At 42.5% G+C, this 16,008-nt stretch overlaps 1 protein-coding gene across 1 annotated transcript in view; it reads right to left on the bottom strand.

The window, feature by feature from the left end:
• The window catches only part of PCDH15 (protocadherin related 15), a 514,059-nt gene that overhangs the window by 92,016 nt on the left and 406,035 nt on the right, over window positions 1-16,008 (bottom strand). Inside the window, exon 21 of the mRNA XM_030950929.1 lies at window positions 11,345-11,473. Coding sequence (XP_030806789.1) covers window positions 11,345-11,473 — 129 coding nt within the window. The remainder of the gene's footprint in view (window positions 1-11,344; window positions 11,474-16,008) is intronic.

Raw genomic sequence — 16,008 nt, forward strand, 5'->3', positions numbered from 1 at the left:
ACTACTTAAATTTCTGTTTTGCTCCTGCTCCTGTTCTTCAAACCCAAACATTATCACATTTCATCCTTATTCTTCTGTGCTCACAACAGGCTGATGATTGCCACAGAAAACCACTTTGATTTCTTTAGTTGGCATCTTTGTTCTCACACACTGAAGCAAGCCTCAGATTTCAGTGTCAGCCAAATAATTCTTGTTATCACATAATTATAGGGATGGACAAAATTAATAGGTTTTCATAGAGCTCTCAGGTTGAAATGCTGACCTGTTATTTTGCCTCCTCTTAATTAAATTAGGGTGTGATGAACAAGGTTATGTAAATTATACAAAGGGCACTCTGCCCTACTCTATTCTCATTTATTTGCCTTTATGAATGACATCTGTGAAGATCATAAGAGATTTGCACATTTTGTTTTCAGAACAGTCACCGGGAATGCTTAATTCTGGTGATGGTGTTTATTGTAAGGCTTGCTAATGAAACCATTTATCTTGCTAGAAATCAATTAAAAGTTAATTAAAATTGCTAATAAGGAAAACAATCACTGTGTTTCTTCCCTGCATCGTGCCCATGTGCTAAGGAGGGTTTGTTACAACTTCATTCTGACTGGTCCATAGGTACATAGCATCCTTCTAATCCACATCTGTCAGCTGGATTTGCTTAATTTCCAATCAATTCCATTTCCTCTGTAGAAGTAACAGATCTAAAACAGCCCAAACAAACAAACAAACCAAAATCCCCAAAGGAATCTCCAAGAGTAATCTGAAATACGCTTATAATTGGAAACCGTGACAAAAAATTCTCACGAGACAACAGTTTTGCATCAGGGTAGTTTGGAGGCATGTTTTAGAATAGATAAACTTCTTGTTTAGGAAAGGAAATTAAAATTACTTTCAAATATATGGCAGGCTTTGCAACTGGGTTCCATAAAACATGACTATGAATGTTGTGAACTCATTTGTGCACATCCTTAGGCAGAAACACCTTTGCCTCGTTCTGCAGGACTGATTTGGTTCACAGAATTCCTGAATGACTGAGGCTGGAAAATCCCTGCCAGCCCATGGAGTCCCAGCTGTGCCCAGTGCCCACCTTGTCCCCAGCCCAGAGCACTGAGTGCCACCTCCAGCCCTTCCTGGGACACCTGCAGGGCTGGGCACTGCAAAGCTCCCTTTGGAGCCAAGGCCTGAGCACCCTTTCCATGGAGAAATGGATAATTCAATATAATCCAATTATCTAATTGGGATTATACCACCAAAACACTGCTGAAGAATTAACATTTTTATCACTCTAAACTTGAAAAGAGATAATGTTCTCTCTATGGACAAGAAAGAAAAAGAGTTTAATCTCTTTCCTAAAAGAATCCTGTCTCAAGGGTGCACAACTGTTCCCACATGGAAATAATTTCCCAGAGCCTGTGGGAAGCAGCTCCTTGGACAAGGACTTGGTGTTGGTGTGGACACTCTCTGTCCCTCTTTGCAGTCATCACTCTGTACCAAAATGGACAATTTTAACCCCAATTTCACCCCCAGATCTGTCACCAACAGGTACAAGACTTGCCAGGAAGTGAGGGAACAGGAGATGTGAGGAATGGGGAGCTTTCAGAAAGTTCTGCTTCAAAAAAACAGTCCTGGTTGAATTTATCCAGACCCTGACAACATGAACCAGTGACATCCCAATAAATTTAATCCCATTTGGTCATTACCAACACTGTGTGGAATTCCCTGAGTGAACAGGTACAAAAATGGGGGGAAGCTAAGAAACAGTTCATTCCTGTATCATCTGAATCCTAAACAAAGTCCCAAAGCCAAGGAGAAAAAGGCAGGACTAAAAAGAGGTGAGAACACATTCCTGTGCCCACTCAAGGCTTTCCACAACTCAGCCCCAGTGATTTGCGCAAAAATATGGTGACAGTCCTGAAGTTTTGGTAGTTAAAGGGCCACCAGATGACAGCAGACCCTAAAAGGAGTTGCAGATGTATCTCCAGGCAGAAGGGTCTGCACAGCCTTGCAGAGGCTGCTCCTACCTGACACGAGGCAGCAGAAGCAGCAGCTGTGGTTGCTGGAGGCAACACAGCCCTCAAAGGTCACCGGGAACACAGGCACCATGGAAACTAAGACCAAAAAACCTCAAACCAGAATAAAAAATCCCCAAACAACAGGAGAGAGCTAATAAAAAGGGCTAAACTAGAAAAGGAATAGTAGAGATTCGAAGACAGGGCCATGGTGTCATTGCATCTCAAATGCTGGCCCATTTCTACCTTGTCCATCTCACTGAATCACAGAATCCCAGACTGGTTTGGGTTGGAAGGGACCTCAAAGCACATCCAGTGCCACCCCTGCCATGGGCAGGGACACCTTCCACTGTCCCAGGCTGCTCCAGCCTGGCCTTGGGCACTGCCAGGGATCCAGGGGCAGCCCCAGCTGCTCTGGGCACCCTGTGCCAGGGCCTGCCCACCCTGCCAGGGAACAATTCCTAATTCCCAATATCCCATCCAGCCCTGCCCTCTGGCACTGGGAACCCATTCCCCCTTGTCCTGTCACTCCAGTTGCTGTTGCAGGGTCCCTCTCCAGCTGCCCTGTGTCCCTTCAGGCCCTGGAAGGAGCTGTGATGTCTCCACACACCCTTCCCTTCTCCAGGCTGAGCATTCCCAGCTCTCCCAGCCTGGCTCCACAGGGAAGATGCTCCAGAGCCCTCAGCATCTCCATGGCCTCCTCTGGACCTGCTCCAACAGTTCCATGCCCCTCCTTTTGCTGGGGGCACCAGAACTGGGCACAGAATTCCAGGTGGGGCCTCACCTGAGCAGAAGAGAGGAGGAGCATCCCCTCCCTCCACATTGGGATGAGCCCAGGATACATCTGCTGTTTATCCAGAATCAGGAAAAATGTGTCCATGCAAAGAGACAGAACAAGTACTGCTGATATTCTGGTGACTCCTCAGATCTCCAGGATGACTCTCATTTCCATCTCTAATTCATTAAGTACTGCATGACAAAACAAACATGGAAACCTGGGAGTATGAATGACTCCCCACTTTATTTCCCAGAAAATCCATCCCATATTTATTAGAGATGCCATCCCCTACAAGGTGCCTGCCTTTACCTGATGTGGTAAATTCAGATTTGTGTTAGCAGCTCTGCTTCCACATCACCAGCAAACCCTCAGGAATATAAACCAAGTGTTTCAGAGCAACAAATCATCTCCCTCCATCTCAAACAGCAGGAAAACACAGTCCTGGGAGATGGGAATGACTAAGACACCTCTGAAGGATCATTAACTCTGAATTATAATGACAAGGGCTTGAATGTCAACAATATTCATTATATCATTATCACCCTTTGCAAAAAAAAAACCCTCCTGTTGTATCCTTAACTCTTGCTCACAATGGTGACAGGATTTAGGCAGGTTAATTGAGGATTTGTGCCTGGAATTTTGGAGCTGGAAAACAGCAAAACAAGGTTACTACTTGGTTACTACTCCAAAGGTTACTGCTCCGAATCAGATACCCACAAGCATGGTGGGTATCTGTAGGAATGTGCTTTTTGTTGATGGAATGACAACATTATCTTTTGTCTTTTTAAAAAGGAAATAAGCTCAGAAGTTTTTTTTTCTTTGATTTGGTGAAAAAGGCATTTCATAGGCTTGGGGAACTTCACTTCAAATTTAAGAATATCAAATTGGACAGGAGCCAAAATGTCTCGCTTGAGCAATTCACTATTTCTGGTATCCCCCTTTCCTGAAGGCTGAAACATTTCTTAGGGACCACTCTGCCACAAAAGCAGCTTCCTTCAGTTTAAATTTCCCTTCTTCAGGAGCAAAAGTTCCCCACAATCCCTACCCAAGCCAACCAAACTCCTGATTTTGGACAGCTCCCCCAGTATTCCACAGCTCAAGGCAGGAATTGTGCTGGAGGATCCAAGTGATGCTGTTGGTGAGAATTATAGTTCTTGTGGCAGATAACATGGTTCTTTTATACTAGGGTTTTCATAGGTTTGTTATTGAGGGTTTAATGGGTTTATTACTCTGGGTTGGAAGTATTCCCAAGTCACTCATTTGAGTCAAACAGCAAATCAAGCGTAGGTGGGAGCGTTAGATTGGATTTTGGACTTGTTTTGCAGGGAGATTACAGTTTGTGCCCACAGGACAAAATTAACATCTCCCAGATGCAGTCAGAGGCCACAAATATCTGAAATGTGCCTGACCTCTTTGTCATAAATCAAATATCTGTAAATATTTTAAGGAGGGAACAACATCAGTCATCCATAAAAGTTTGGATTTTCCTTCTTTCCTAAAGTTCAGAAAGGTTTTTCCTCTCTTTTGCTACTTCTTGCCAGCTTTTACACAGTCTTTCACTTTTTATATTTTCTATGGATGGGGCTGCTCTGCTGGGAGGAAAGGCTGGGAGAGCTGGGATTGTTCACCTGGAGAGGAGAAGCTCTGGGGTGACCAAATTGTGGCCTTGCAGGGCCTGAAGGGGCTCCAGGAGAGATGGAGAGACTGTGGACAAGGGATGGAGGGACAGGACACAGGGAATGGCTTCTCATTGCCAGAGGGCAGGGCTGGATGGGATATTGGGAATTAGGAATTGTTCCCTGGCAGGGTGGGCAGGCCCTGGCACAGGGTGCCCAGAGCAGCTGGGGCTGCCCCTGCATCCCTGGCAGTGCCCAAGGCCAGGCTGGAGCAGCCTGGGACAGTGGAAGGTGTCCCTGCCATGGCAGGGGTGGCACTGGATGGGCTTTGAGGTCCCTTCCAACCCAAACCAGTCTGGGATTCTTTGATTTTGGCTGTCTTGCAATTTTCAAGGCGAATTCTCCTTCTTTGAGACCCAAGTGCACACACACCCTTTGGAAAAACCCTGCGGGTTCTGTGGGTATCCTCCAGGAACTTGAGCATCCTACTGAATTCCCAGGTCATGGCAGCTTATCCTTCACTCCACTCAGAGCAGGATAAAGGAAACACCCTGTAAATTTTCAAATACTGGCATAATTTTCAACCCTGCCCTATTTTTAGGCATTCCACAAGCCAGAAGAGCCCAGGATGATTACTTCTAAGGTCTCTGCCAATTCCAGCGCACCTGGAAGGTTAATTCCAAAACCAATTAAATGTGCTTCCAAACAAAACTGCACATTAAGAGCAGCTAAACCCTAAGAGCAAATATAAATGAAAATAAATGAAATTCCAAAAGCTCATGGCTGCAACCCTATCACTGGATGGGCTGGTGAACCTCCTACATGAGTTAATAACATTTTAATGCTTCATAGCTTCAACCAGCCCAGCTTTCTTCAGGCTGGCACACAACAAAATCCTAACCTTGGAGACTAGGTTGTCCTTGAAGGATGATTAAAAAATTTGGGGTTTTGATGAGCGTGTTCTTTGGCGATGATATGATAGAGAGATTAAACCAATGAATTTGCACACTAGCAAAAACCAAAACACCAAAAAGCCCTCCCAAAACAAAAACTTTCTAAATCACAGATGGGATACACCGTTTAAACTCTGCACATTTATCTAGGCTCCCAAATATTTCTCTAAAGTATTTTTTTGGCATTTCTCTTGACTTTGAGTTGGGAGGGATCCTTAAAGCCCATCCAGTGCCACCTCCTGCCATGGGCAGGGACACCTTCCACTATCCCAGGCTGCTCCAAGTCCCATCCAGCCTGGCCTTGGGCACTGCCAGGGATGGGAATCAGGCATCAAAATCCTAAAAGGGCATGAACCAGAGACATGAAATCACCGATTCAGAAGATTTAGTTTGGCATCAAGCTGAAAGAGATAACAGGGCTTAAAGGCATCCCAAAATGTAAAGTGTCAGCAGACAAAACCAAGAATTCCTTTCGAGGAAAATCCTTGGAGTCTCAACAATCAACTGCCATGAACATGCTGATAACAAATATCAATATTTCTACTGCACTAAAGCACAAATATTATCTGGAAGGCAAAGATGCAGATGAATGCACAAATATAATAAATTTTGGGAACAGGGAAGACAAGAGCACAGCTTTTGAAATCCCTTTTGCTTCAGAGGCCACGTTATGGGTGGCAAGGAGCTTTTTTAAACTCTTTGAGCTGTGCCCAAGCTGACCTAAGTTCAAGGAACAGTGGAAAAAGATGAGGAACTGTGGCTGCAGCCACTGCTGCCAAATATCCTCCAGGAATTCCCTGGTGCCAGCAGGAAGAGGTAATTCTAGCACTGATGGTCTAGAATGGAAATAAACAGCCCAAATTTATAATCCCACCTCTTTCTCCTGGTGCCACAGCTTTGGACTTGAGACATCAATCATGTTGTAAGGGGAATTTGCCTGTTAACAAACATGAAAATCCAGCTAGAAGTACATGAAATTTTTTTCTGTGACCAGCATCTCCATGAGGATTTTGAGAGAGACAGTGCTGAAAGCCTTATTAAAGTCCTTTCTATCCTCCCTGGGGACAAATTCCTTAATAAACTGAAGAAAATTATATCACCAAGGTTCTCTCTCAATGATCTTGTGATCACCCAACCACTTAGAAGAAATGAAGTCTGAACTTTCTCTGCTTGGAGTTCACATGCCACATTCTGATTCTCTCATTTTGGGGTCTGATTTGTTTTTTTATGGATTCTGACTCAAATCCCAGCTGCTCCTGCTGGTTTTACATTTATGAGATGAATTCAAGCTGCGTTGTCAGCCACTGGGTCATGCAGTGAGCAGGAGTCCTGGACTCACTCTGGGTATTGGAGATTTACCTCAGAGCCTGTGATTTTACTCTTCCCCAAAGGCTTAGGTCCTTTCTTTCTGTATTGTCCTCTCCTGCCATTAAATCCCCTTTTTTCCTGGATTTTTCCTATCTTTTCCACCTCTAATTTTAATTCCTTTTCCTCCTGGATTGTCCTCTCTGCCAATAAATCTCCTTCTTTTCCTGGTCTTCTCCTGTTTCCTCTACCTCTAATATTCCTTCAAGTTGTCCTAAAGTCTAGGAAATTTGGGAATTTAATGTCAGGAGCCTGTATTTTTAACACAAAGTGTAATCTGCAGTGGAGGTTTTGGGAAATCACACCCTTCACACCAAAAACAAAGCAGTGGGGATTTAGGAAAACTCAGATTCCTTTCTAGACTTTTCCACAAGATCCTGTAATGTAATAAAATGACAGAATAACAGATGCTTTGGGATGGGAAAGACCTTAAAGCTCATCTCATCCCAACCATGCCATGTGCATGGGCAATAATTCCTCACCAGCGTTTTAAGGAGTTTTTCCTGCTTGTAGAAACACAGGAGGAGCTGCTTGTGGGAGATCTCTAGAGGTCATTTAGTCCAACACAACAAGCTTTACCCAACAGCCATGAAATTTAAATCAGGCTTTAGATCCAGGGTTTATCACCTTAAAAATATATTAAATAAAAACAGGAGCATGTAAGAATTCACTGATACCCATGGACCGAAAGCTTTTTGGGAAATAATTACATTTCATCAGCATTCAGGAGGCCTAGTACAGTACAACCAAATAAATTCCCCCAAACTTTCTCATTTTTTCCAGTAGGAAGAATAGGTCCATCCTAAAAACCAACTTTCTTAAAGCATTTCTTTCGTAACTTAAAACCAAGCAGGTGACACCAAGAGGTATCACACACCCTGCAAACTGTTCTCATTACTGGAATTAATTTATCCTGTTTCCATTTTAGGGAAGATCCAAGTGCCAGTGATAGTTGAACACATAATTCTTTATCCCCATTTTCGATCTCATTTCCTTCCCTATCTCTCTTTGATAGCAACACATTCATGCTGGAGTTTTCACACAGTGCTGATCAATGACACCAAAATATCCAACAATAAATGAATTATGGGCCTGGGTGAAAGAATCTGACTATAAATAAAACCCCAAATGAATAAAAACTTCTGTCAAGGGATGTCTTTCCTCTCCAGGGCCCCATCAGCTCAACAACTTTTTATTTAACCCCAGGCTGCTTTTTTAGAGTCTGCAATAAACTGCTGGGGACTGTCTCCCCCTGCCCAAGGCTGTGAACATGCTTGCAGATCAATATATTGATCCCCTTCCTAAGTGTCATTCCATCTTTTTTACCTCCCATGCCCCTGGGATTGATTGAAGCGCAGTGTACAATGCAAACATCCTGATGCCCCATCTCCAGCTGGTTTAGACTGCAACAAAGTGCCTGAATTTCACTGTGGAGTTTCCAGCTGGAGCTTTTTGGATTCCTGGGAGCCCTTTGTGGAGACTTCCACACAGCAGCAGCTGTGCTCCTGCCTTGCTGGGAGATCCCCAGGATCAGAGGGGAAGCAGCAGCAGGGAATCCAACCCACCTCTGACTGCCCCAATTTAGAGAACACAGTGTGAAATAAAAGGATTGGAAACACATCAGCTCCACTGGCAGCATTATCCTGTCTGGCTTTTGTTCTTTTCATCTTCAGGAGGCTCCTGGAGTGCCCACAGGCAGCACTCCTGTGCCAGTGCCTCCTGCAGCTCCAGCTGGCAGCAGAGCTGCTGGAGAGGGAGAGCACTTCCAAGGGTGGATACTGCCTGCCTGCATGGAATAAATGCTCCAAACTGTGGCATTCACATTCTCTGATAAAATCCCTTCGCCCGGGATTTTCCTCCTGGGAAGCTGAGAGGCCTCAGAGAAAAGGAAAACAATTCTTATCTCATTTGCTTCTCATGTGTTGTGCTCATGTGGAATGTGCTTGGAGATTGTTTCATTGGATTCTGCTGTGAGTTGTTTTCACTCATTGGTCAATCAAGGCCAAGCTATGTTGGGACTCTGGAAAGAGTCACAAGTTTTCATTATTATCTTTTTAGCCTTCTGTAAGTATCCTTTCTGTATTCTTTAGTGTAGTTTAATATAATATTCTTTAATATAATATAGTACTATAAAGTAATAAATTAGCCTTCTGAGAACATGGAGTCAGATGCATCATTCCTGCCTCAGGACATTCCCAGCAAATACAATACCAAACCCTCCCTCTCCCACAGGAAACCCCTCCCTGCCTTCCTGCTACATTTCTTTGGGAAACCAGCCCCAAATATTATCAGAGTCCTTATGGGAATCCATTTGAAAGTCCAGCTTTCCCACAGAAAACAAAGCAAAGCATGGAAATCTCTGGTCTGTGGCAGGAGTTATTCCTGGGAGTGTTCAGATTGATTTATATCCCAAATTGCTTAAAATTCCCCATCCCTGGAAGTGTCCAGGACCAGCCTGGACAGGGCTCGGAGCAAGCTGGGATGGTGGAAGGTTTCCCTGCCCACGGCAGGGCTGGAATTGGATGAGATTTAAGATCCCAAGCCAAACCACCCTGGAATTCTGACAGTGAGCCCAAGCACCCAATCCTGAGACCAAACATCCTGAGTCAAAAATCCTGAGGGATCAAAGTGGTTGAGCACCTTTTCCATGGCCTTCCTCACCAGGTTCTCTGCTCCCATGAGCAGCAGGGACAGATCTTGAGTTTTAAGGTAAAAATCTCTTGCTAATTTTTTATTTTTCCCCCAGGCAAAATGGGAAGGTGGCATTCCAAAGGGAAAGGGACACCACAAAATCTGTCTTTTTATTTAAAATCCTCTGTATGACTGCTTGCTCTAGTGGATTTTAGGTTTCTGTTTGAAATGAATAAAAAGTTTTCTGAAAAGCAGCTTTGTTAATCAATGGGCTAATTCTTGGTAGGGAAAACACACAGCACTACAAGGATTTCTTCTTTTACCAGGTATTCCCACCTTAAATAGCTCTTTATGTACATTTTATCCACATTAAAGCTTCCACACAAAATTTATTCCCATTAACACCTCCCCCATACCCGCTGTGGCTTTATCTACAGTGAAGCACAACACACCAAAAGCCATTTCAGTTTTTAAGGAATATCCTCAAACAACACAGCTACACCCAAACTCTCATCACCATTATTTCAATAACCTCACTGGAGCCAGAAAAAAAAAATCCAAATGCCCCAATTTCTCTTTTCAATACCCCAGAATGGCATTTCCAATGGGTATCCCTACATCAATTTGCAGTTGTGAACATGAGAGAGGAGAAATACACCCAATATTTAGGCTATAAAGAAAAAGCTTTCTCCATCCAGGGATAAGCAGGACAGGAAATGACAGAAGCAGTTTCTGTCACTTCAAGTAGGAATAAACTATCCCAAGACCACAATAAATATTTTCATTTCCACACAACTAGGAAATTGCACTCATTTAGAAGCCAGGGAGCTTCTTGTGGCAATTATTTGTTGTATTTTACAGTTCTGTCACAGCTAAAAATAGAGGCAGGCTCGTGTTTGAGAAGATGATTGAGCCTTGAGGGCCCCAGCAAAGCACAAAATGGATTTGAAGGATATTTGGGACTGATTTGAAATGTTCTACCTGTGCCTTTTAGGATGCAAAATTAAAAACAGCCACACAGGAAGGCAATGACAAAAAGCAGAGCAATAATTTAACCATTTTTCAAAACTGACTTAATTGCACCAAAGGATCCAAACTTCATCCAAGACCAGCTCTGATTTCTTATGAAATAAAATAAGGATGGGAAGGGACATGATTATTATGGGTATTTGGGTTCCCATGGTACCCAAAATGTCCTGATTTCTGAAGCTTCTACTTAAGGAGCTCCCACTTTCTTTTGATATGGTTGCTGCTGGGGAAAAAAAAAGGCACATTTTCCACCTAAATTCCTGAAAAATGCTTCCCAATTCCACTTTTACCTACAGCTCCTGCTGGATCCAACCTTAGTGCAGCAGATATGACACATTATATTCAACTACTGGATTGAAAACCCCTCTAATTAGTATTTTCTTTTTTCCCTTTAGTCAGGAAAAACAAACATTACCAAAAAAAAGTGATGTTTTCTTCAAGAGACTGAATCCATGTGTTACAAAAATTTACAACTTCAAACCCTCAAATTTACACTATCCCCTATTTTTATACCAGGTCAGCAATTATATTTCACTCAAGGGTTGAACTGATTTTCCCCTTAATGGCCTCAAAATTTCCTCTAGGTGTGACAATTTCCTACACCCGGGTGTCACTTGCTCAGCACGTTCAAGTTCCATCTCAAAACAAATCATTTAAAAATGTGGCAACACCGTTTTGACCCTGTAAATCTGTTACCAGCAGGTTTTACAGTGGAATTTCCTAAAAAGAAAAAGCTTTTTAATGTGCTGCTTTTAAGTGACAAAGTGTTTTCAATACTTAACACAGAGAAGAAAACAATTCCAATATTTTAAAGCCCCCAAATGTGACTCTGTAGCCACAAATGGAGAGTTTGCATTTCAGCTGAAGATATTTGGATGGGTTTTTGTCTGAGGCACAATTATTTTGTGCCCTTTCCTCATCATCTGGACAGCTTGGATAATAAAATACACAATTTTATTGACTTACCCTTACTTGACCAACAAAAGCATTGGCTTCCTCTTCCTGCACAGAGAGATTTCTGGGGAGAAACATGTCAAAAACTGGTCCGTTGTCATTGACATCTGTCACCACTATATTGACAGTAGCAGTTGAAGTCTAGGCAGAAAAAGAACATTTTGAAGAAATTCTCTTTATTTTACAGCTCCCCAGGTTAGAACCCTGCTGATACTTATTGGGCAGAATCACAGGTAAGCAGATAATCAATTTTTTAAACATGTTTTTGTGAAAAGAGAAGCGTTTCGAGAGTTTATTTTGAATTTTTGGAAGACAAAACAAGCTCCAGACTGACTGATATATTAGAGATGCATGAAAAATATCAGTTAGCTTTTAGTTTTTATACAGTACTTTAAGGATTTAAGGAGTATTTTTTGTTAGTGGAAGGAAAAATCTGGAAATATCAAAATTTGCCACAATGTGAAAAGGAAATTAGTGATTTATCAACCAACATACACCAGAGTGATGATTAACTAAGCTGATTAAGTGACACAATCATCCTGTATCATCCCCCTGCATCATCCTCCCCCCACCCAACCATGATGTTCTATTTTGCAACCCAATTTTAACATCCCAGGAGGTGGGAACAGCAGAATTCACTGTATTTAATATAAAATGTCAACAAAATATGTCTGTGGAAATTTTCTCTCCCAATCCAAAAGGTGGAGAGGTGCTGGCTTGAGTCACATCCCTTTGCTCTGCTCCCATAGACTGAGAGCTCCAGATCAAACCCCCACATTGTTGTATTTAATAAATTATTGTGTTTAATAGATTGAATTTTAAATCAATTCATGCAACTCAGTGTCTTAAAGCTTTAATCTTGTGTGTTCTGATGCTTTGCATCAAATTCCTCTGAGGGAAATTTGGGCCCTTTTGGGGGGCTGGAGCGTGTCCAGGGCAGGGAACGGAGCTGGGGAAGGGGCTGGAGCCCCAGGAGGGGCTGAGGGAGCTGGCAAGGGGCTCAGCCTGGAGCAAAGGAGGCTCAGGGGGACCTTGTGGCTCTGCACAACTCCCTGCCAGGAGGGGACAGCCAGGGGGGGTCGGGCTGTGCTGCCAGGGAACAGGGACAGGACAAGGGGAAAGGGCCTCAAGCTGGGCCAGGGGAGGCTCAGCTTGGCCAGCAGCAGGAATTTCTGCATGCAAAGGCTGCTCAGGCCTTGGGAGAGGTTTAAAAGGGGAGGTTTGGAGTCCCCATGCCTGGAAGTGTTTAAAAAGTGAGAGCATGTGGCACTTTGCAGTTGTGGTTTAGTTACAAGGCGGTGCCTGGTCATGGGTTGGACTTGCTAACCTTGGAGGTCGTTTGCAACCATAAAAATTCCATGATTCCATGGAAATGTTTATGACAGGACACTCACAGGAATTACATTGTGCAGATGGGACCCCAGAAAAAATGCCTTTGCTTTAGGAAGAACAAACCTGTTTGAAAGCGGCACCTCACAGGCTTCATAGGGAAACCTGCAGCCATCTTCCCTCAACAAAAACCTCAAACCAGCAAAATAGAGAAACAAAGAAAAGAACAAAACCAAAGAAAACCCCAAGAAAAAAGTCTGAATGGAGACCTGCATCTTCTGGTGCTCTACTGGCGTCAAAATCAGCTTTTCTCAGCTGGTGTGCTTTCAGTGTCCCATGAGCTCCCAACATCTGCATAAAATAACTCCTCACTATTTAAAAAATTCAAAAATCCAGAGGATTTTGAACCAAGCCAGCACAAGGCGCTCCCAGGCTGGCAGCTTCTGTTTACTGAGCCCCAGTTATTTGCTAATTGTTCCTGAAGCTGCCATTCCCACATCCCATTTCTAAAAGGAAAATGAACTTTCTGCCTTCTTGACCAGGCAAAAGCCGCTCCAGAACGTTTGCTCTGCTGTGATGCACACTGAATGTAAATCAGCTTTTCCAAAGGTAACTCAGCTCCATGAAATTCAGGGAAATAAACACCCTCACACTTAATAAACTGAGGCAACGTGGTGTTAAATAGCAATGGCTTAAAGCAGAAATTCCCATTAGGAAAAAAATTCTTTTCATTCCAGATAATTTTCACGGGCTGTGGTTGATCATCTGCAGCATTTTGTCTCTTTGAGAGGATTTTAGAAGGAGAAAGGGAGGAAGGAAAAGAAATGTTTGGGATTTTTTTTTCCAACTCTTGCTAAGGATTTTCAGTATTTTTCACATTCCTGGCCATTCTTTATTCATCTTAAGCACCCTCCCTATCAGCCAACACATGCAGGTCAGTGCTCCACTTGTCATATTTAAATTTTCACTTCTGAATTTGAAAGGCAAGATTTTTGCAAAGAAATAATATTTTGCAAGGGGAAAAAAACCACCTTAATGAGATGCCAAATAGCAGAATTAGTTTGGGAAATTTTATCAAATGCTCCTCTCCCTAAACTTGTGTTTGTTCAAATTAGATGCTCTAAGAAGACCAACATTTCAAGTAATCCCTGTTTTTATATGAGTCATAGCTTAGAAAATTATCAGATGTGAATGAATTCAGAAATCACTGTAATAAGACCAGTATTTCAAATAATCTTCATTTTTTTATGAATTACAATTTATCAAATGACCCACAGTGGGTGAAATCACAAGGAGCATTCAAAGCAGACTCCGGGTTAGCAGCAACCCCCTGGGCTCTCTTCCTTAAAATCAGTAACAGATCCTGAAACTGAGAAAGGAAATGGGAATAACTTCAAAATCTCCCTGTTTCACCCAAATACAGGAAACATTTTTTATCTCACTGCTGTCTCAGCAATGCCCACCTTTACCATGAAGTGGGACTCACCCGTCTTTGAGGGCAGCACTTCTCTCATTAACATCAGAAAGTGCTGTGATCAAAGATTATTGACCAAAACCAACGTTTTTACATCCCCATTAGATGGCTCCAAAGATTTGTTGAAGCTCCAACCTCAGATTGATGTGCTGCTCTGAAAAAAGCCCTTATTTGACAACCAGAATGAATTACAGGGGCTTCTCCAGAACTGCAGCACGGAGCAGGATTGGGAACAACTTCATCAACCCTGCTGGGAATCACTGAAAAGTCACCAGACACTAAAATCCCACTGACTAAATAATCAGGGATAAACCAGAGCCTCTTTTCAGCCTGCCACTGGATCAGAACATATGGAAAAATGTGGAGATCCTGGCACAGGGTGCCCAGAGCAGCTGGGGCTGCCCCTGGATCCCTGGAAGTGCCCAAGGCCAGGTTGGACATTGGGAGCAGCCTGGGACAGTGGAAAGTGGGTTTGTAGAGGATGCTAAAAGAGGCACAGAAACAACAAAAAGGTCTTCAGGTCTTCACAAATATTTAAATATTTAAAACTATTTAAAGAATAAAACTATTTAAAGAATTCGTTCCCTAAAATAATGAGATACCCTAAATTCACAGCTGGTTTTCCAGGGATACTCTTCATGCAAATCCAGCACAGGAAAGTTTGAGAACTGCTTTGCCTGGTTAAAAATGAGGCTTTTCTACAACAGAATCATCAAGCACAGTTTGGGAAGGAATCCTAAAGCTATTCCTGGAAATTTAACCAGGGAAAAAGCCCTCTCAGCCTCATATCAGGCATTTCCTATTCATTACTGGAGAAACCCTGCTAACTTCTCTTTTATAATGAACATAAATAAAAGATCCAGAGCAGCAGTTTAGATCTTTCTTAGGGGGCCCTCAATTATTTCTTACATAGACAATTCTTCCCTAAGCAATAATTGTAAAATTTACATTGTCTGCACAAGTCCTAAGGATGCCAGGCCCTGATAAATGTTATGGATGATAAATCTGAAGGAAATTCCACTTTGTTTTTATTTTATTTGCACCCTGTCATTTAAATTGAAGTTGGGAATTGATGAGAGCATTCTATGCCTTGGAGAGGAAACATTCTTGGCTCTGATGTCGAGCAAGTTTATTAATTTGGACAAACTCTTAGACAAACCTGTCATGTTCAGAGATAAGCAGTTTGCAAATAACGCAATTGGAGGCAAAGCCTTTATTTGATCAAAAAAGAAATAGTAAATAATTCTGCTGATCTCCATATCAGGATTTATTGATATTCATCTCAAGAAATCCATATTTGAGTGGGGAATTCTGTGATTCCATTTTCAAACCTTCTTTCCTTCCATGAGAAGTTTAAAAGAAGTATCTCCCAATCCTCTGCAAGCTAGAAAGAGGAAATTGCCAGCTGGACTGCAAAGAAATTTTGGAGAGAAGACTCTGAGGGGAAGGGAAGTGTAATTCTGCAGCTTGTTAATAATTACACTAATGAGAAAAAATCCCAATAAGCCTGGAAACGAGACAAAGAGAAAAACTGTCAAAACTCCAAAATAAAGCCCAAAGGAAAAGCTCCCAAAATGAAAACCTTATAGATCACAAAAGAGAACAGAAAATATGAGAAAGGGAGAGAAAATCATGGACATTTAAGGCACATTATTGACAAACAGATAGCTTTTTCTTTTTTCTGACCAAAGCCATGTGTATTTATTTCAAACTTCTCCCTCTGAAAGGTGAAGACAGGAATTCTTGCCTTGGAATTGCATCCAAACACACCCCAATTTGTGAACACAAACTGAGCTTGGAATGTGGTTTTTCCTTCACATTCCACTTTGCCCATCCACAACTAAAAGCTCATTACTTGGGAAATAAAAGCATT

Source organism: Camarhynchus parvulus, chromosome 6 (assembly GCF_901933205.1).
Source record: "Camarhynchus parvulus chromosome 6, STF_HiC, whole genome shotgun sequence".
Lineage (NCBI taxonomy): Eukaryota > Metazoa > Chordata > Aves > Passeriformes > Thraupidae > Camarhynchus > Camarhynchus parvulus.